This window comes from Microtus pennsylvanicus, chromosome 10 (assembly GCF_037038515.1).
Source record: "Microtus pennsylvanicus isolate mMicPen1 chromosome 10, mMicPen1.hap1, whole genome shotgun sequence".
NCBI classification, from domain to species: Eukaryota; Metazoa; Chordata; class Mammalia; order Rodentia; family Cricetidae; genus Microtus; species Microtus pennsylvanicus.
In genome coordinates this window covers 57094571-57115989 of record NC_134588.1, presented here as the reverse complement: position 1 = coordinate 57115989, position 21419 = coordinate 57094571, and the positions used below count along the sequence as shown (strand labels likewise).

Here is a 21419-nt window from a genome sequence, read left to right as displayed (position 1 = left end):
CCTGGACTTTAAAAAGAATGAGGATCTCATCTTCCTAGCATCTGAGAGATGCCTGAACCATCACATAAAAAGATCAGCTGCTCACTGGGGACACTGAGTGGAAGACCACACACAGAAGCCAAGTAGGGGGATTGGAGCTGAGACATGTCAAAAGAGAGGAAGGACGCTCCCCTGCCCCCCACTCCCACCCTGCTGTCTTCGTTTCTGCACTCATGTAAATCCCCTAAGAAACCCAGTTGAGGCCATGCTTTTACTCTAACTACAGAGGGACACCGAAGGAAGCCAGCAACGAAACTGTCCAACTGAGCCCAGGGAACCCACAGCACCCTCAGAGGGAAGACATTTGGTGTTGTTTATGTCATTCATTTTTTAATCTAGAAAAATTGTATTTGTGGTATATAATGATGTCTTGACTATATGTACACACCATAAAATTAGCCATTTATCTTACCTCTACCACATGTATATTTTGTGCAATTCTTGCTTAAGCTTTGGGGTAGTTTATTTCACAAAACCAGAGAGTTTTGACTGTCTGTTTGAATGACTATCCTGACTGTATGGAGTATTCATCCCATGTGACTTTACAGATGTTGAGAGGCTCTACAGATGGGCAAGCAGAACAGCACTGTCAGATTTCACGCTTCAGAGAAAAGCATGCTAACAGGAGCTGCCGAGCGCAGGGAGGCGAGAAAGAAGGCACAGAAAGAACTCCAAACCCACTTGCCAGTTTGGCCCGGAGCAGCTCTAACAGGAACTGCCAAGCGTGTGCCAACTGTCCCCGTGTTCCTCTTTACAGGTAAGTGCTTTCTTTCCCTTAGGCGAACCCAAGTTTTGAAACAGTATGTTTCACCATGCCAGATTTTCGATCAAGCCAAGGCATATGACCAGCTCTCCCAAGGATATTTGAGTTGTATTTAATGTCTTGATATACCCTTGGACATCAAGAGGAGCAGCCTCCCCCAAACAAGGCCAAGACAGATTTGCAAGTCCAACTGGAGTGTGAAAAACATGCTCAATTGCTTCTTTGCTCATGAGGAATCAGAAAACTCACGGTGACATCGAAAGATGGACTTGTAAAATCTTTTATTTACTGTTAGAGCTTGAATGTGGGCATGGGCACACACATGTGCCACAGCTGCATGGTGAAATCAAGGACAGCTTTTCAGAATCCGTTGCTTCTTTCCCTGTGGGTTTTTGGACTTGAACTTAGGCCATCAGGTTTTGGCAGCGAGCACCTCTGTTGGCCTGCTAGGCCATCTCAACGCAGAGCATTTTAAGTTCTCCCTTCATTACCGCATGATTCTTTCCTCTATTATCAAAAAACTAAGCTATTTTAGTCTCTCTTCTTTACAAATTATAGTTTGTTTTTAAAGGGGAAGTATAGCAAGACAAGTTTTCTAGGTCTACGAACAGTTTCTGAAAGTCATATCTCTTTTATTAATGTCTACAGGATTGGAAAGAGCTAGAGTGAACCATATCATTCCACTATATAACATTACATAACATCTTTAATCAGAGTAAAAGGCAGTCATTTTCTTGCTGGAACTTAATATTTTCCCATCTATATTAAAATTAGTGCTTAATGGCAGCGATGAATTAACATTGTAAAAGCTTCTTATATAAACTTTATTCTCTATTAGAAAAAATAGCAGAAAATCTCTTAACATTCAAAATAGTCATAATATATTGGCTATTTTATATTTGCTCTAAATGGCTTAGGCCTTAAGAAGTTTCTTCAGTTTTTATCCTTTCCTTTTCTTTCTTGGTTTTCAATTCTAGTAAACGTCACAGCCAAAGAGTTCCAGGCGAAGTGCAATACTTTGGTTCCAGGATTTAGGAATGATGCGAATAAATCTGGAAATGATGGGTGGGTTAAAGAAGTTCTTCATTTGTCCTTTGGTATTACTATTTCCTTCGAAAATCTGAAAGAAAAACATGATAAAAATTGTCAACATTTACATCATGGGCATTAATGTTTCATTCTCATTTTTTAAAATCCTTTTATACCAAAGTCAATTATTATATATTTTTTTGCTGTTATCAGTAAGTTACTAAATCAGAAGACAGATAGATGTCCCCTTAAAGATGTTCTTGTTTGTTTGTTTGTTTGTTTTCGAGACAGGGTTTCTCTGTCTAGTCCTGGCTGTCCTGGAACAAGCTCTATAGACCAGGCTGGCCTTGAACTCACAGAGATTCTCCTGCCACTGCCTCCCGATTGCTGGAATCATTTCTTAATGATGTGTCAGACTAAGAAAAAATAAATAAACCTGACATGAGTGTTTGTAAACTTCTTCTCTAGCGTCTTTGTTGCCATGTGAGTTTGAAGACGTCATTACATCCCTCTGCACTCACTGTCTCATCATCAGGGCGAGAACAATCAAGTTTGCATCATACAAGTTGCACACATTTGAAAATATGTGTAAGCACACGGTGAGTGCCTCGTCAGGGTTGTGTAGTGGATGCCAATGAATAACTTGGTGTCATTGACATTTAAAATAAATGTGACCCTGAGGTTTTTATTTGCATTTCTCTTTTTTGGTGTGTGCTCTTCCTCCTCCTCGAGAGTTTATGTTTGTTTCTATTCTCCCCCTCAGGAAGTTCCCTGAGATTTACACACACAGCATCAGCGAGATGTCATTATTTCTTTAAGGTAGCGGGGTTTACCCTGATGTGAGGGCAGCCTGCTGTAACAAGATAACGCACACTGCCGGGGGTCTAAAAATAAGAAAGGGGCACCAATTTATTCAGTGCTAAGCATTTAATTAGAATTAAATCAAATTAAACCACCCTGGGTTGCTTTTCCTACTAGTTTTAGCCCAGTTTCCATTCCTGGAACACTAGACAGACTTCCTTGGCTTTATTTCGGACAGCATCATTAAACCACCTGGTAGAAGGTAGAGGGACTTAGAAATGTAATAGAGCAGTTAGTTTCACCAGAAGAGTGGTTTTCCCAAATGTTTTCTGTTCAGTAGCAATGTGACATACAGAGGCTTGCAGTCTTGGGCATCTGATTCGCTACAAGCAGCAACTCTAACTGCAGCAACTGTGTTTTATTATTATTATTGCAGAAGGTTTTCTGGATAGGTTCATTGTCTTTCTCAGTCAGAGAGAATAAAAGCCACACTGCACCCCCTGGCATTTTGTCCTCCCCATTTTATTTCACAGGTGGCGAAGTCAGAAAAGTGATGGAAATGGTCCCTCTGCTAAGACCAGCCACCTGGAGAATGGGGGTTGAGAAGACTGGGGGAGCGGTACATAATCAGCATTGTCAAATCAAGAAGCCCTTGTTTGTCTCATCAGGAGACGGTTCTCCAGCAGCTTTTGCTTTGCCAGCATGGCACCCGTACCTTGTCCACCATGGAGGATTTCTGCCTGTAAGGCTTCCATTCCATGCCCTGGTCACTGTACTGGATGCTGTAGCTCTTCACGTACATTTCAGAGGACAGCGACTTACAGCCCTGCGTTACAATGGCAGTTATCTTCTTGATCTTGAGCAGATCGATCTGCAACCACTGCTTGTTGTTATTTGCCTATGAAAATGATTTAAAAAACAAAAACAAAACCCTGGAATGAGTATGCTGTTTAAGCCTGTCTGTTTGTTACGATCAGGATGTTTAGAGACACACGGGGCTTTTCCATTTGCTCCCTTAGGAGCCACTGTCTTTGGGAGAACTTCGCTGTGATTTCTTATTTATTGTTGTGGATCATGATGGGGGACAGGGACTAAAGAGAGAGGAATAGACTATACATAAAAGGATGGCAATATTAAAGGGAACTGATTAAGAACAAAGTATAATGACACATGTATGACATTGTCACAATAAAACCTACTACTTTGTACATTAATCTAAAAAAATTAATTTCTACTGGCGTATTGCATATCATCTACAATAATCACTGCTTTTTCTTTTTTATGTCCCTTGCTGTTCTAGTGTGAGAGCTTAGTTAGTCTTTTACCCCTGGTGTTTATAACAAGACAAGGAACACAGTGTTTGACAAGTAGCTGCTGGATAAATACATACAAGAAGTTTACTTGAAATGAAAAGAGTAAATTCCCAAATTATCTGTGAACTTAAATTATTTACTATCTCTTTGCACACTGCTGTTCCTTCCCGTTTTAAATCTCAGCTCGACCAAGAACCACAGTGAAGATGTGTGACTTCTTCTGAGCCATGGCTAGAGCTGCGACTGTGGATTTTGCAAGTCATCCTAGCCTCTCAGATCTGGGACTTCAGAATCTAACACTTTTGCTCCCCAGTCACGCACCCCCCCCCACAACTATGTCCCCTGTGGTAGGGGCCATTGTTTGTTTCTGGAAGGCAAGAGAACACCATTTATATGGTTGTTGTCACCTTGGCTTGCCAGGCATTCACACGGCCCTGGGCATTCAGGCGGGCACGGGAGGGCTCCCAGTAGTCTCCCCACCAGGACTTTTTAAATGAGGATGCAGTGATTTGCTTGTTTTCTATCCTTCCATCTTCCAGGCCCAGTGGTGTGGAACATCCTGCCAAGTGGAAAGTAATGTGATTAATTACACAGCACTAATAGTCCCTGCATTGCATTTGCAACAGAGGAGGCAAGAAACACCACTCCCAGGGACACAGCAAAACAATCAAAACAAAGAACAATTGTTCAATTCAAGTGCAAGTACCACTATAAATATACTATTCAACGCTCATACTCACACCCATTTGACAGAAGAGACATAGCAGCTTGCCCAACACAAGACAGTCAAAAGAACAGGAAACTGAATTTAATGCTAGTTATCATCAAAAACTATATCCTAAGTATGGGTACTCCCTTCCTCAGACAGACACGAAGTTGTCAGTCTTTGAGGTAGATGGTAGTTCTGAAAAATTTATGTGTCCCATAATAATGACATTTCAGTTAATAGCAGACCACACAAATAATGGTGGGTCCCATTAGACTGTGAAGCTGATGCCTTGTAACATCCTAGCTGTCATAGTAATGTATAACCTCTGTGTTTGTGATGGTGCCCTAAGTAGATTTATATGCAGTGCATAGAATTATGTAGAATTCATAATATTCCATAGTAGACTACAATGTAACAGCTTTGTATATTTATTTTACTTTCAAATCATTAATATTGAACACACTCTTTCTACTTAAATAAAGTAGCTTATTGTGAAGCAGCGCCATGCTATGCTCACTCACTGTCTTTCCTGATTGTGTCAAGAGACCATACTGAGGGACTGTACTGTGCTGTCTAGGTTTGTGTAAACACAATTTATGGTATTTGCATGGTAAGCAAAATAACCTAAAATGCATTTCAAAGAACTGATTTTTACAGTTGAGTGAGGCATAGCTGTACACACACACACACACACACACACACACACACACACACACACACACAAAGTTTCTTTTAACAGAAGCTGATGAGAAGATGTAGTGAAGCTTTGGGAGTCACTGTTTGTGTTTTCCTTTTCAAAATTTTGAACACATAGACTCTTTAGAATTTTGCCAAGGTATAATTTGAGCATTCTAGGCAGCAGAGCTGACCTATTGATTTAGGAAACTAGCTAGTGAGTAAGGCTAGCTAACTATTTTCTTAGTGCTACTTTGTTTTTTATTTGAAAGATACAGACTTTTATTTTGAAGCTATAGCTTGCTTTTTATATGTGGGGAAAAAAAATCCCAAGAGGAACCTCTGTGCTGTGTGGTAATGTTCTTGTCCATTGTAAAGATTTGTCATTCATATTGGTTTAATAAAATGTTGACTGGCCAGTAGCCAGGCAGGAAGTATAGGTCGGGCGACCAGACTAGGAGTATTCTGGGAAGAGGAAAGGCAGAGACACAGTCACAATCCAGATGCAGAGGAAGCAAGATGAGAATGTCTCGCTGAGAAGAGGTACCAAACCATGTGGTTAAGCATAGAAAAGAATTATGGGTTAATTTAAGTTGTAAGAGCTAGTTAGTAATAAGCCTGAGCAATAGGCCAAACAGTTTATAATTAATACAAGCCTCTGTGTGTTTCTTTGGGGCTGAACAGCTATGGGACCAGATGGGACAGAAACTTCCATCTACATATGTAGAGCCCACTATGTAAGTTCCAAAAAGTGGAGAAAAAAGTAATGCTTATTATGTAGAAAATGATTTTTTTTTAGTTTTTTTTTTTTTTTAGTTTTTCAAGACAGGGTTTCTCTGTAGCTTTGGAGCCTATCCTGGAACTAGCTTTTGTAGACCAGGCTGGGCTCAAACTCACAGAGACTCACCTGCCTCTGCCTCCCACATTGGATTAAAGGCATGAGCCACCACTGCCCAGCAAAAATGAATATAAATTAATAGAACAGAACTTCACATTCTAGGTTAGCAAGAGTACATGACTGAGCAAAGCTACCATTCACATCATAATTATGGAAACAAAACTCCCATGACTTGTAGAACTGTTTCATGGAGTAATCCTGCCTACACAAAATTTGCATTTTGTGTGGGCAGTTTTATACACTACTAATAATTAGGTACTGGCAATTGTCCACATCCATATCTCTCACAAATGTCAAGGTCAGCATTATCTACTTTGGAAAGAAACTGGTTCCAAAATTCAGGTACTTTCTTAATAATGAGTCAGGGGAAGATCATGTAGTTAACAAGAGCATGACACTCAGTTTTTTGGCAGTCAGCTGAGGCCTGGGTCAGCCAAGCCTTGGGCCAATTTCTTTTAACTCGGAATGCCTGGACGATGATAGTATTTTCTGTATGTGCCTGAAAGTTAAAAATACTGGAAGACCTTGCTTCAAAATCAGAGAACAGTCAGTTGACCTTTATTATGACTGTTTCTTATGACCCAGATTTTGTTACATCCTAATCCAAATTTCATTCCCTGAAAAAAATAGAAGCTTGAAAAGACTTGAGGACTTATACTGGGTCCAAAGCAGAATACAGAACACACTCGTGGTTTCAGAAATAGGAAACCAGGGTCAGATTAAAGAACACTCACTGAACCCCCAAAATATGCCAGAGTCATGGCTCCTTCAGTCAAGAGGCTCTCACTGAAAATGGGCTGATGGTGACAGTCCCAATCTAGACCATTGATGATGCCATGGTGGGGCCATGATGATGCTCATATCATCTAGACATCATCTAGTGAGGTGCTGCCTACCTCCTGACTACCAGAACCAGGCTCAGTCTCTGTTTAGATAGTGCTGAGAATATCCCTATTTGGAGCTGGTGTTTTGCAAAAAATAAATAAATAAATAAAAATCTGGAGCCTGAGTGGTTGAGGAGTATCTAAGAATTCTAGTCTCCCACACTGCTCAAATCTTGAGTCTTGGGGTGGCCATGAGGAGGTCGTGCTTCTTGTCCCTTACCATTCAGCTCACAGCCTAGTAGCTCTAACCGAAGGGTGGGTCTATTATAGGACTTTGTTGGATGTATCCTAATGTATCTAGCCACGATAGGTGGGTCAAACCGATTCTCTTTTATTGTAGAGGCATCTGAGTTGCCAGCAAAATCCTAGAGGAAAAGAGGAAAACATTAATAACAATTCCTAAGACATTGTCTTTTTAACAAATTCATCTAACAAGTTTTGTAAGGTTCTTTCATGGGAACTGAATCAATTCAATTTGGTTTGAAAAATTGATTGTGGATATTTCTACTTGGAGGAAGCTGGTGCCGATGCACTTTCTCCTATTCGCTCTGCTGTGTAGAGCCAGAAACCCTGGACTACGCCTAAAAGAAGCAAAAGAAGATGAGAAGCTGGTATGAAGAAGCAGAACAGACCAGTTAAGCCTCTCGGGGATGTAAGGAATAGCACGGTCCTGGGGCCCAGGCTTTCTGTTTATGTCACATGTCCCGGGCTTAGAGATGAAGATGGCAACAGTCTCACTAGATAGCAGTTGAATACCAGCCAGCTACCACAGGAAAACAAACAAACCCAGACTTAACCCAAGCATAGGAGTAACAGCTGTACTGAAGGGTTAGACTTCTAGATTTCTGGGACTGAAGAGGTACTAGAAGCATCGTAGGGTATTAGAGAAGGGCAAAGTAGGAGCCCAGGATGCCATCTCTGCAAATCCTAGTAGGGCGCCCTCAGCAGTGTCAAGAGAAGCCAGTGTGGAACTCTGCACCTACCTAGCAGTCAAGAGAAAAAATGACTCCTAAGGCGCCCAGGGAGAACTTGGACTCTGACCCCTACCTGGAAGTCACAAGTCTATATGCCCCACCTCCCTGTCTCTGACAGAGAAGCACCAGAAAATGCCCAGCTAAAACAAGGCAAGAGTAGGCATCAGCAAAATTGAACACAAACAATTGAAGGAAATTGATAAAGGAACTGGTGCTTGGAGAAGATTAAAAACAAATTGACAGAACCTCAACAGGGCTGACCCCAAAGTAAAAGAAGAGAGGAATTTTGATGTCAGAGATGAAGTAGGCCATGTCGCTACAGTCCCTACAGATGTTGGGAGGACATCTGGGGACAACTGGTACTACAGATTCTACACATGTGACCCACAATGCAGAGGAAAGGGGCCAGTTCATGTTTTAAGAGCCTCAGAAAGAATCACAACTCACCCTATAAAATAGACAGCTCAAATAGCCTTCAAATGACTAAAGAAAGAAATTGAATTTAAAAATTTTACATTTCCCACAGAGGAATTTTCAGGTCCAGGTGGGTTTGTGGGTGATGTCTGCCAAATGAAGGAATTAGCAACGATTTTAGAAATCTCATCCCAAGCACCAAAGGGAATGCTCTTTGATTTATTTCACAAGTCACCCACTGCTGTATTAAAGTTAGAAACAGCAGAAAACAATCAAACTGCACACCAAAGTGCTTCATAAATACGGGCCTGAATATCCTTAAGGTATGATGTTAACTGCTGTCTGTGTTTTCTTTCCCACTACTGATTTTTTTAGCATCATAATTTAAGATTTTTTAGTGATCTTAATCTAAACTGTGTTATAAATGTGTCCCTATTAGAAATAGCTGAGACAGCAAAGGAAAAGTAGACTATGGTTAATGGTTTATATAAAATACCAACAGAAACAGATTAAAAGTGGTTGGTCTAACGACAGCCGACAGGCTCTCTACATTTGGATATTTTTGTCTGCGGAGGAGGCTCGGGACAAGGGGCTGATCTAGGAATCTTGGCTAGGCTCATGGAGGACCAGGTAGGAGGACATTGGTCCTCAGGTATGTCCCCAAGAGCAGCCTGAGAATCACGCGGCTTCAGAGCATCTCTGGGTAATCATGCTCACTGTAAAATAAGGCACGTTAGATAAGGAACAAAGTAAAATACGACCGTGAAATCAGAACTTTTGGAGGGCAGTTTCTAGATAGGCTCTGTGTTGCTCAGTGGTAGACACTGTTCCTGCCACCTGATAATCTAGTTTGTAGGGTGCTTGCTTAAATGAGTTTTTCCTCTCAAGTCTTGTGAGGTTTGAAGTTTTAGTAGCTCCTTGTGTCCTTTTAATTTGTAATATACAGGCTTATATTGGCGTTTTTACTTCCTAGGACCCTTAGAAAACCATTCACATTTCAATCGTCCTGATGTACTGGTAAAGGATACTGCTACGGAAGCCCCAGGGTGAGTCTTAAGATTTAGCCAGAAAACATGTGCACAAACCATGATGTTCTTTGTGCTGTTCCCTCTGAAGATCTGCCAGTTTGTTTGGTCGGAGCTGTATGCCACGTGGAATTCGGTGATAAAGCAAGACTTTAGGTAGTGTTTCGCACCCTGGGTTTGTATCCCTGTGACTACAACTTCCTTCTGCATGTCCACCTGCAGTACAGACAAGTCGGTAAACAGCAACATCCTCGTTAGTGAGTCACAGCTTGCCATAGCTCATGCTGTAATCAGCTTTCTTTAGTATTGGACAATGCCCAAGGTCTTAGTGAGCTCAGTAAAACCGTGAGGCCAGGGTACGGCCCACAGTCGAGCAAAGCACACCTCGACTTGAGTGTCAGCCGAGGCGCTGGCTGGGAGAGCTTTACTTTGGGAAAGTGGTTGTCACCTTCGTCTGAGTTTTTCTTTCTTAGGCTGAAAATCAGTAGACCCACCTCCCCAAGCTGATAGGAGGAAGCGAAGAGCTGAGAACAGTACCTACCACCCCTTACTGCTTTTTCCTTTAGCGCCACTGTAAGAACCTACTGACCCACCGCCATTTTTGTCACAATAGCGGTCAATATCATCAGGTTAGTAAGACATACCTGGATCCAAGACTTAAAGGCAAAGTCTAAAGCAGATTTCTCTAAACTCCAAGCATTATATGAACCACCATTGTTCAATCGTGCTAGTTTGGGCTCCCAATAACCTAAATTCATAAACAGAAGAAAAAGGAATTGTGAATTTATTTGTTTTTTGAGGGAAGGTCTTGTTATATAGCCTAGGCTAGACTCAGGCTCACAGTCTTCCTGCCTCAGCCAGGTACTACCATGTCTGGCTTGAAGTGTTGTTTCTTTTTTTTAATAGAAAATGACCAGTTTCTCAAGTAAGTTTGGTCCAGCAGAGAAGCAGATCCTCGGAGGATCTGTGCTGTAGGTAGGAGACCAGGCAGGTGGCATGGGCATAGGCTGCCTAGCCAGTCCTGAATGATGAAATCTTGGCTTTCGGCCATGTTTAGTCAGCTGAAAGCCATCAGCCACCCTTCCTTGTGCATAGGTCATGTTTGTATTTTCTCAGCCATGTTGATATGGCTACTGCTGAATATACCTACTGAACAGGAAGATTTGGGAGGAATCCGTGGGATCTCATGATGTTCTTCATCGTGGCCTCTAGATCTCAGAAAGGGATTTGAGGCAGAATGAATAAATCTAAGAGACGTTTTGTTCATAACATTTCTTGACTGGATAAATGGCTAGCTTAAGTATTGGAACTGTCTTTCCTGAACAATAAAACCCAGTGAATCTGGCTGGAGCTTATGTGTGAGGGCCAATCTAGGCAAGATAAATGGAGTTTGGGAAATGATCACAATGTTGTAAGACTAAGCTATTTACTTCCTGCCAAATCCCTGCAGAGCTGTGGGTTGCTCAGCAATGCTGGGTTCCTGGTATTTCCTAGAGAAGACCCTTTGGGGAATAGACATGCTGGGTGTATGAATATGATTTTAGCTCCTGCTATATTTCTTTCTCTACCAGAGGAGAGCTACAGATGGAGCTGTTTCATCAAAGCCGTGACAGACACAAACCCAGAGAGAGGAACTGGCTCATGGTCAGGTTGTCATGCCTGGTTTCATGAGCTGGATTCTGCACAGTGTAGGCATCCCCAGTCACAGGTTACGATGTTGCTACTTACTCAGATGTCCTGAGGCCTTGATCTGTGAATCAGATATGACACCCGTGCTCAGTCCCATTGGCATCTTACACTCTGTGAAAAAAAAAACCACAAAAATCAATAATTTTTTTTAGAAAAAAAATATATATAATAAGTAAAACTTCCATGGCTAGAGATTGTTTTCACTTATCTTTCACAATAGTGACATTAATATGCCTGATTAGAAAGTGATAAGCACTCATCAAGACTTTAGTGTTTATTAAAATAGTCAATACCACATGAGAAATTAACTGGAGACTTAAAAATATTTTTAAGCTGATTTCTGTCTGGCTCAATTTTTAAAACAAAGTCTTGACATTAAGCGCTATTATTCCTAAGACTGCAGGGTGCTCTTGGCCTGGGGGTTACAAGGAAGGAACTACCAGCTAGCGGGTACCTGGATGAGAGCGCAGTGCTTGGTCGTCAACAGGTGATTGACAAGACTTGATACCAAATGGATAGATAATCTATGAGTTCCTGCAGAATCCTGGTTTCTCTTTCGGCTCTACTATAGAAGCTTAAAGATTTTCTTACATTTTCCCATGGGTCAAAATTTCTGCGGAAGTAAGCTTTCTATTGTTTTCCCCAGCCATGAAATACTTGACCCGTTTGTTAGAGTTTTATAGATAAATTGTTATGTTTTTAATGGCCAGGGAAAAAAGCCTGTTTCATCTTTGTCACAGCAGAATGATGAGAATCAGATATTTGCAAGAATCAGATAACTGGACATTGGAAGCATTCTATTATTTGGCACCTCCTCATCAGTAAATATCACATGGGCGATACCTTTGTCTATGATGAGAAAGGGTGTTTGCATGCCCGCTATCTGGTTCTCTCCAATCTCTGTGTCCAGCAGCCACCAGCCAGGCTTTGAGGCCTTCATTTCAAGAGTTTTAAATGAACCTAAAATAGGGAGTGAAAGAGAAAATTATAAGCTTAGTGATTATCAGATTAATATTGTGGTGGAGCGCTCTAAGAATCTTAAAGTCACAAGAAACTGCAGGGGAGAATTTAAAAGTGATTCTTCTCTCTTGAGGCTACATAAAAATTAATTCCGTGAAAGCTACGACACCAGCATCCACAAATGACCAAAACTGAGTAGAGGAGCTACTCAGTCAGGAAAACATGCTTGCCTAGAACTCAAAGCTCTGAACTTGACCCTGTAAACTGGGCACCCCAGTGCATGCCTCTACCCAAAGGGCTCAGTAGGAGAAGGCAGGGGAATCAGGAGTTCAAGGCCATCTGTCGCTGCATGGGGAGACCTGAGACTATTTCAAGCAAACAAACCATCGAGCAGATAAACAACACAAGAGAAATTACCAAAAATAAATCACCCAGACATAAAAACCCTGCCAGCCCTCCTTAAAAAGTTTTCAGTCGTCTAAACTCACTGTTAGGAACTGACCCATACACAATTTGAATACACAGTTTCAAGTTTCAAAGTGACCTTGAATGACTTATCACTAGGCATTATAGCTATAGAATGTGTTTTCCTTTTCAATATGTAAGGAATAAAAATATCCTTTCCTTATGCTTTCAAATTCTCTTGAAAGTGTACATACATAAAAAAATGTACAAAAATTGTTTCAGGAAATTGGAAAGAAAGCCTAAAACTTATGTTAATTTGTACTGACACATAATGTCCACTCTCTTCCACTTGATCCTATATTTGAGTTTTATTTACTACAATTTATGACCACGTCCCAGATTGTGAGTAAAAATTAACAGCTAATGGTTATTCTTTTCAAACTCGGTGAATTACATCTCTCACGTTCCTTCTGACATCTGTTATTTTGGTTTGAAAATGCATGTGGGATGCTCAACCTTCACTTCTTAGGCCACGCTGCATGTTTATGCAATGAACTCGCTTGCTGACACTTGGTGAAAAGATGGGGTGAATTTGGCCTGGTCCATCCTGTCTCTGGAGTTAAACAAAGGAGCAAAGGAGCTTTTTTTTTTTTAAACTCTTAGGGAGTGGCATTCAGAACCAAACCAGAAGACATTTCTCCCTCTGTTTAGTAAAATAGACCTGTCTGGACTTCCTTGTCTGTATATGAGACGAATTCACACAATGGAATTCACACCCGACCCCTGTGAATGGATTGCCTTTTGTTAGTTCTTCAGACAGTATGTATGGGGAGGGAAGAGATCCAGAATCCCGGCTCTTCTCCCCCACAGTCTATACCTTTCCCAAGTCTCTGAAAGAAAATCTCAGTCCGTGTGCATCTTAACCCGAGTCCTGGGTTCTTCAGTGGCATCTCGCCCTCATAACCCCGCCCACTAACAGATTTCTATTCAGAGAACTCAGAGACACAGCAAAAATCCTCCCTGATGGTTCCCGTTTGTACAGATCTACGTTAATCATCGTGTTTTCACATGAACAACTCCAAATGCCTCTGCTAGCTTTTACAATCGTGCAAAGGAGCTTGTTCTCCAGAGTCATGAATCTGTTCAAGATTACAATTGCCAGAATCGCTTACTCAGAAAGGTTAGGCTGAAGGTTTCAGAAGTGGAGTTCAAGGCCCCCGAAGAGCACAGTTTGAGTTCCTAATCAACCTCCCAACAGCAACAGGTTCTTCTTTGTACCTTGGTGGCCTATTTGTCATATACTGAGATCTGATTCTCATGAAACACAGATGCCCAGGAGAAACTGGCGTGAGAAACTCTGTGACGACCCGAAGGTCACAAATCTGTCTTATGTGGTGCCTACACACAGCTCAGGAGATCCAGATGTCCACAGCTGTGCTCTCCTGGTCTAACCTGCAGCTCCCCGCATCTGATGGTTCAGTCCTCTGGTATAGCCTGCTGTTTCCTGCTTCTGATGGCTCTGTCCTCTCCTTGTCTAACCTGCGGTGCCCTGCTTCTGATGGCTCTGCCTTTTCTAGTCTAACAAGCTCTATTTGTGCTGGATGTATACAGCATAGAGACAAAGCTTTGCCTTGGCATCTGGAGCAGACTCTTCCCTTAAACAGTAGATGTACAAGGAGACAAAGACAGGAAGTTACAGGTGCCCTGTCCTGCTATTTCTTAGCAGGGACTTCTCCCATCGCCCAGATCTTTACCAGGTAGAAGGGGCCAGACCCCTAACTGGTGCTGTTTGGTGCTATTATCCAGCAGGGTCTGGCCATGAAAGTGAACCACGTGAATGTCTTGGGAGTCGCCCATGTTCAGCAGGTGGAGCCTCACCCACTCTTGCTCGTACATTATCAGGCCAGGCAGATTGTAGATCATCCCATTAATGGCTGAAAGGAAAGAGAGCTGTAATCAATCAAAAACTTGTATGCACAAGGAGGAGTTGGGTAAGCCACCCACTCCCCACCCTTCCTCCTCATTACTGGGCATTCCTAGGCCTACCCAGGTGTAGAAAGGGCCCTTGGCAGTATCATAGAACCCATGTGAGGGTGAATGAGGACTTCTGAATTTTTAGGCTACTTCACAAACATCTGCAGAAGTGTGGGTTGGCTCTATTTTGGAATGTTTTTTCTCTTTCTCCCCCAGATTTTGTTCCTCTCCTGCTTAAGGCTTTGCCCATTTGCCTTTCACGTTGATTGTATAAATGTCCCCTTGATGCAGAAAGATGAAAGGGGGCAGATAATGCTAGCCCCTAGGGTGAGAGTAAGTTAACAGTAGCAGTGTGTCATCTTTCCTTGGTGTGGCTCCTCAGCTCACCTCTCAGATGTGAGTCTAAGATCGCCACGCTGTATCTACCTTCCCTTTAGTGAAATCGGTGGATTTTTTGTTTTAGGTGAGGTCTTGGTATATACCCCAGGCCAGCCTGGAACTCTCTCTCTTTAGCTCAAGGTGATCCTGAACTCAAGGTCTTCTTGTCTTATCCTTGGGCACAATGCCATACCACTGTGTGTGTGTGTGTGTCTGTATGTGTCTGTGTGTTTCAAGCTCCTAATAACCTTAACCACCTTAAAAATGTAACACACATACACACGCACGCATGCACACACACACAAATTAATGATAAAGTTTGGTGCTATAAAACACTGAACTGGAACAGAAGCGGGGTAAGGAGACTTCAAGGGATTGCTGTAGGATTTCAGAAACCAACCAAAGAAACTTTTGGAGGGGGAGGGGTTGCAATTATTCTGGCACTTGTCGAATCATTTCAAGCACAGGAATGCCTGCCTACATACTTGAGCACCAGCTCTTACCCCCGTGCTTCAGTTTCTGTTCAAGAATTTGATGTCGTAAGAGTGAAGGACAGTGGGAGTGGTCACTACGTCAGCATCGTTCAGGGGCTGCACTAGGATATGGGAGAGAGGACTTTCAACAGAGATGCTCAATGAACGTTCGGTAGATGAGGATGGATAAGAGGACTTGTTCATTCATTCACTATTTCATTTGTATTCTGAGCATGTGCTACCAAAGCCAGGCACTGAGCTAGAGCCTGGAGGACTCCAGAGGTCTGCTTGTCACATACCCCGATAAATACTACACATTGGGATCACTAAATGTCCAAGAATTAGGAATGTGTTTAGGACTGAAGCTATAATAAACATAGCTAGCTTTGGGGGGAAACCAGAAAGCATTTTCTGGAGGATGCTCTTCAAGCAAAGGGCATAATCAAGAGACAGCCCATCTTATTCTTCAGCCTGTGGGGTCTTATTAGGCTGAGGGGGTTCCTAAAGGGGATACTTCCTGCTTATTCAAGCCAATTTCAGGGCTGAAAGGCCTAGAGATGGAAGAGGGAAGGGAAGGGAAAGGAAGGGAAGGGAAGAGAAGGACAGAGTAGGGGAGGGCAGGGAAGGGGAGGGGAGGAGAGGGAAAAGAGGGGGAGGGGAGGAAATGAAAGGGAAGGGAGGGGGAGAGGAGGAAAGGGGAAGAGAGGGAAGGGAGAAGAGGAAAGGGGAAGAGAGGGAAGGGAGGAGAGGAAAGGGGAAGAGAGGGAAGGGAGGAGAGGAAAGGGGAAGAGAGGGAAGGGAGGAGAGAAAAGGGGAAGAGAGGGAAGGGAGGGGAAGAAGGAATCTCTGTTTGCAATCTGTCCAACAGCTGTCTGAATCAGCTGTACTCTAACAGAAGTTTTTATATTTGAATTTTAAAAAATCTTTAAAGGTTTTTATGAAAAGCAGATTCTACTACTAGTTGGTGGGCTTTTAGAACAAATGTAAATCATTGTTTTCCTACTTGTGTCTCAAAGTATTTACAGGTGACATTATTGAACGTCTAGAAGTAAGGCCATGTATATAAGAAGTGTGCCTTGAGCACATCAGCGATAGAGGAAAAATAAATCTACCGAGCCTGGGTGGCTGGCTAGAGGTGCCATCTAATAGCATGCTATAAAAACATCTTGAAGTACATTGTTCATTTATTTGCTATTTATTCTTTCAGACAAGGTCTCAGTGCGTAGTTCAGCCCTCCTACCCCAGCCTTCAGTGCTGTGATTTCAGGCCTGTGCACGTTTCTCCTCCCTCAGTATTCTGACAGACTCGTTACCAAAAGCACAGGTTCTCACTAATCAGAAACTTCAGAACAATGGCCTTCATTTTCAAACTTCATTTCCAAAACAGGCCTGAGGTGTCTCTCATTTATTTTTAAATTTATTTTCACCTTGTGTGTCACATGTGTATGTGTGTGCACATGTGCTCGGGTGTGCACACACATACACATGTGCGCATGCATACACACACATGTGCACATGCACACACACACACATACACATGTGCACATGCACACACACACACATACACATGTGCACATGCACACACACACATACACACACACATACACATGTGCACATGCACACACACATACACATGTGCACATGCATACACACACACATACACATGTGCACATGCACACACACACATACACACACATACACATGTGCACATGCACACACACATACACATGTGCACATGCACACACACACACATACACATGTACACACACACACACCTATGGTATACATGCAGAAGTCAGAGAACACCTTGTGGGAATCTCTTCTTTCCTTCCACCATGCAGGTTTGGGAGATGGCCCTTGGGTTTGGAAGCAAGCCCTCTTACTTTCTGAACTGTCTTACCACTCATGAGTCTTTATTTTCTTCTGATTTCTGACTGTTGTTGTTTTGGCTGGGCACTAAACTCTTCATCCTGCCTTTTTCTAAGCCTGTTTTTTAATTAATTTGCCATTTTACAGGCCATCTTCCTCAAGGGACTTCTGAACAGAGACACTTTCCCCCGTATCATCTCCTAAGGGCAGGCTGTCTTGCCTGTATCCTGTTGCCTGGATGCTTAGCTTCCTAGTTCCTTAAATTCTCATGCCACCTGGTATAGATGCTGCCTGCAGAGGCCAAGAGATGGAGCTGCTATAGCCCCTCTGATTTCGGAAGAGACACAGGGACGGCCGTTTCTTAGTGTAAATACTAATTGTTTTAAACTGCAAGAAACAGGGTCATTAATATCTTACAGAGGAGAGTGATACCGTGCCCATGCCTATGTATGTTGCCATCTGGAGGACAGTGCCCATTTTCTTGTTGGTTAGTTTTATGTTGTCTGGCAGCAGCCAGTGTATGCTGTCCTGCAGTCCCTCTGTGCCCTTTAGCAGGGTTTCCTATGGGCCAGATCCTCTCTCTAGGATGCTGAAGAGCCAGGCTTCATTGATGCTGCTGGCTCCTCAAGAACACCTAAGGTCTAATCTTGTGAAGACCTAACGGCAGGAATCATTGTGACCTTGTGAGGTTTAATCAGAACAGATCAAAGTCAGAGGAAAAATACCGTAAAACTTGTGGGAATTTTTCACTTCTGGAGAATCGATTCTCCATGACCTTTTGGACTTTTCATAGTACCAACTCTTCTTTTCATCAAAGGCCATGAAGAGCAAGACAAATTCCCTCCTGTCCATAGGCAGATTGCTCTCCTCGTGAAGTGTTCCTTTCCGGCAGATCAGAAGGGGGCCAATCAAACCCGAGTGGATGTCTTTCTCCTGGAAGACAAGACAAGCAAAGTGCAAACGCTCGTCATTCATTGGAATATTCTTATTTTCTCTTCTGACAATTACAGTTCTTACACAGAAAGAAATCTCGTCTAAGAGGCTCCAAACTTGAAGATCAGTAATGAATAAGTCTGGGTTGTTATCCTTTATCTGAATAATAACATTAAAAATCGGCAACCAAATGAACACCATTTATTGAGCGTCCATACTTTATTAAAGGCTTTGCCTGTAGTATCTTATTTAATCCTGACAACAATCCCAACGGCAAGTGGAAATACATTCATTGAACGCATGTCTACTAACCTCCCCACACCCCCTTCCTTCTACCACTCTCTGTTTTGGTTTTGGGAACGGAATTGATTTTCATCTCCAGCCTCTTTCTAATTTTTTCAAAGGCAAGTTCTCACTAAATGGTTCAGCCCATCCTTGAATACACTCCGAACCAATCCCGTAAACCCCTAAACCACTTGTCCAGGGACAAAGGGAATCCCAGCAAACTGTCTAGAAACCTTGGTCTAACAAAGACAGATATTTGCCCTGTCTTTGAGGGCAAATCTGAAGCCAAGCTGTCCTTTGCCAAGTGGAGGGCTGGAGAGGGCTTTGGATTTTGCTGGCTGTGAACCTGGGCGGAGTCCTCAGCCATCTGTGTTTGGGAGTCTCACTGTGCAAAGGTTTCTCTCTAAAGGTCAAGGGCAAAGAAGACAGTGAGAGGCCAGTGGGTCTGCATGGATGCCAATTTCTTTCTGCCTTTCCTGGGCGCCTAAGGCCAGCCAAGAAGACAGGAGGTGGGCACAGCTTGTCCTGATCGACACAGTTGCTAGTTTGCCCAGAGAAACTAATTGTTCCTACCTTCCTGAATGTGCCTGGATTATTCCTCCAGGAACACCGCAGCCTCCTCCCTATGTCCTTGTTTAACTTAGAACAGAACTGACTTCTTATCGCATTGTTCTTTATTAGCAAAGGCTACGCATTAAGTAACAAACTGAATCTCCTCATGGCCTAAGTGGAACAGGGAAAACATTTCCTAAGTTGATGAAAATGATTGACCAGGTCTGGTCTCTTCCTCAAGAGGGCACCAGATCTCATTACAGATGGTTGTGAGCAACCATGTGGTTGCTAGGAATTGAACTAGGACCTGTGGAAAAGCAGGCAGTGCTCTTAACTGCTGAGCTCCATCTCTCAGGCCCTGACTTAAGACTAAACTACTTTTAAATTGCAAACTAGCATGGTTCTCTGGGAGCACACTCAGACTTATGTAATCCCCAGGATGTCCATTGAATGAACACTTTCTCTGTGCCACATCTAATGAACTGTGTGGAGTATCTCTAGTTATGGCAGCCACACCATGAATGGCAACTCTGTCACATGTCCCATGAAAAGCATGGGAGCCTTTTTTTTTTTTCAGACCAGGCTGGCCTCACAGAGATCTGCCTGTCGCTCCCTCCCAAGTGCCAGGATCAAAGGTCCAGTCTGTAGGAGATGCAAAAAAAAAAAAAAAAAAAAAACCACAAAACAAAACAAAACAAAAAAACCAACCTGTGGCTTTATGATGAGGGTAGAGATCAGAATTCAAAACCTACCACATTCACTGCAGAGTAGTAGGCCCAAGCCCGGCAGGCAGAGCCAGCGTTCTCTGGCCCAGAGCGTTCGGTGGCATGCCACACATATGTATAACTGCTGTTGGGCTGGACAGCATTGTCTTCCTGAAACCATTCAGGAGAGTCATCTTCATAAGTCTTTCCCTCAGAGGACTTTTCATAGAAAAGTCCATGGGCATGAAGAGAGTATGGTCTGGATGCTAAATTTTTAAAGCGAACCTAGAAAAAGAAGAAGAAGAAAGAGTGACCCACAAATGTCTTAACATACCAAACCAAAACTGTCAACACTAAAGACTGTCACTGGCAGTCATGATATCAGAGCTAAAGTGTACTGGGCGCTTATAACTGCAAATGAATTTTTGCATATTATTTGATTTAATGCAAGACACCCAAAGCGAGGGAGTCAAGCAACCATTGATGAAATCATGGGCTAAAAGAAGTGTTTCCTCCGTTATCAGAGCAACAGAGAGCCGACTAACACAGACTTCATTGCCTTTCATGACTGATTAATTGGTTTTGTTGTGTCGGAGTTCAAGGCCAGGATATTGCAGATCACAGACTAAGTGGTTACTCTTTACCCATGGAGCCATCTCCCCACCCCCGTGTGTCTTTTGAAAAGGAACAAATGGTCATTGACAAATTGGCAGATACCCTCACAGGTCAAAGGTTATGTTTCTGGACATAGATGCGGAGCAGTTTTTCTTGTGTTTTGTTTGCTTATTGTTGTTATTGTTTTGTTTTTGTTTGATATATGAGAGTTTAGGAAGGATGGGGAGATAAACTCTGTTATAAACGCAAGTTGTTGTCTGGGAAGTGGATACAGGGTTTTAAAAGCAATCAATGACTAAGGCTGGTAAAATGCTTAAGAAACTGGCTTACTCTTTTAGGGCAGAGAGACATCTTCATTTTCCAGTTTCCTTTCATTTGGTCTCATATTGTCTCTTAAGAAAACGCTGGGATATATTTATAAACTACTACGGTTGCTGTCACCGCTTCTGCCGTGGAATACAGCTGAGTCATTTTCTACGTTAGCTCAACACAGCCTGGCTTCAGCTAGAAATGCCAGTACTGCCTCTTCCAGATTAAACAACTTTCAGGGTTAAAACGTCTAAGGTCTTTTTTAATCTCAAAAATTGCCAAATAGTCAAGCAGACTCTGGGGGTGGGGAATGGCAGTTACTTGTCAGTTCTGAGAAACAAGTCAGCTTTGGTGCTTGTGGTGAATCCCTGGAGACTCAGAGGGCTCGAGGATGGCTTACTTGGATCACGTCATCCACTTCAGCTCTGATAACAGGACCCAGAATCCCAAGATGCTCCTCATATTCCGCCCGAGGATCACGTCTGGTGAAAGTACTGTCCAGGTATTTTCTGAAAACAACTTTCTTGTATGTGGTGTCCCTTGGAATGGCATCAGAGTCTTCACTGTCCATTTCACTGAAGTGATAGCAATAGCATTCATTAAAAAAAAGAAATTAAGGACTGTTGGGGAAATCTGGGAGAGATGGCTCAGCAGTTAGGAGCTCTGGTTGCTTTTGCAGAGGACCTACGTTTGGTTCCCAGCACCCACTGTGGGCAACTCACAACCACTTGTAACCCCAGTTCTAGGGGA

The 21419-nt window shown here is 42.7% G+C and overlaps 1 protein-coding gene across 1 annotated transcript in view; it reads right to left on the bottom strand.

Annotated features, from left to right (window-relative positions):
* Positions 1-1066: 1066 nt before the first annotated feature.
* Positions 1067-21419, bottom strand: part of F5 (coagulation factor V) — a 78034-nt gene continuing 57681 nt past the window's right edge. The window contains exons 14-25 of the mRNA XM_075988456.1: positions 21070-21244; positions 19794-20030; positions 17997-18204; positions 14333-14512; positions 12057-12173; positions 11253-11324; positions 10169-10272; positions 9585-9740; positions 7332-7476; positions 4353-4504; positions 3348-3530; positions 1067-1922 (exon numbers count right to left, since the gene is read on the bottom strand). Of these exons, the coding sequence (XP_075844571.1) occupies positions 1776-1922; positions 3348-3530; positions 4353-4504; positions 7332-7476; positions 9585-9740; positions 10169-10272; positions 11253-11324; positions 12057-12173; positions 14333-14512; positions 17997-18204; positions 19794-20030; positions 21070-21244 (1876 nt within the window). The 3' untranslated portion in view covers positions 1067-1775. The remainder of the gene's footprint in view (positions 1923-3347; positions 3531-4352; positions 4505-7331; positions 7477-9584; positions 9741-10168; positions 10273-11252; positions 11325-12056; positions 12174-14332; positions 14513-17996; positions 18205-19793; positions 20031-21069; positions 21245-21419) is intronic.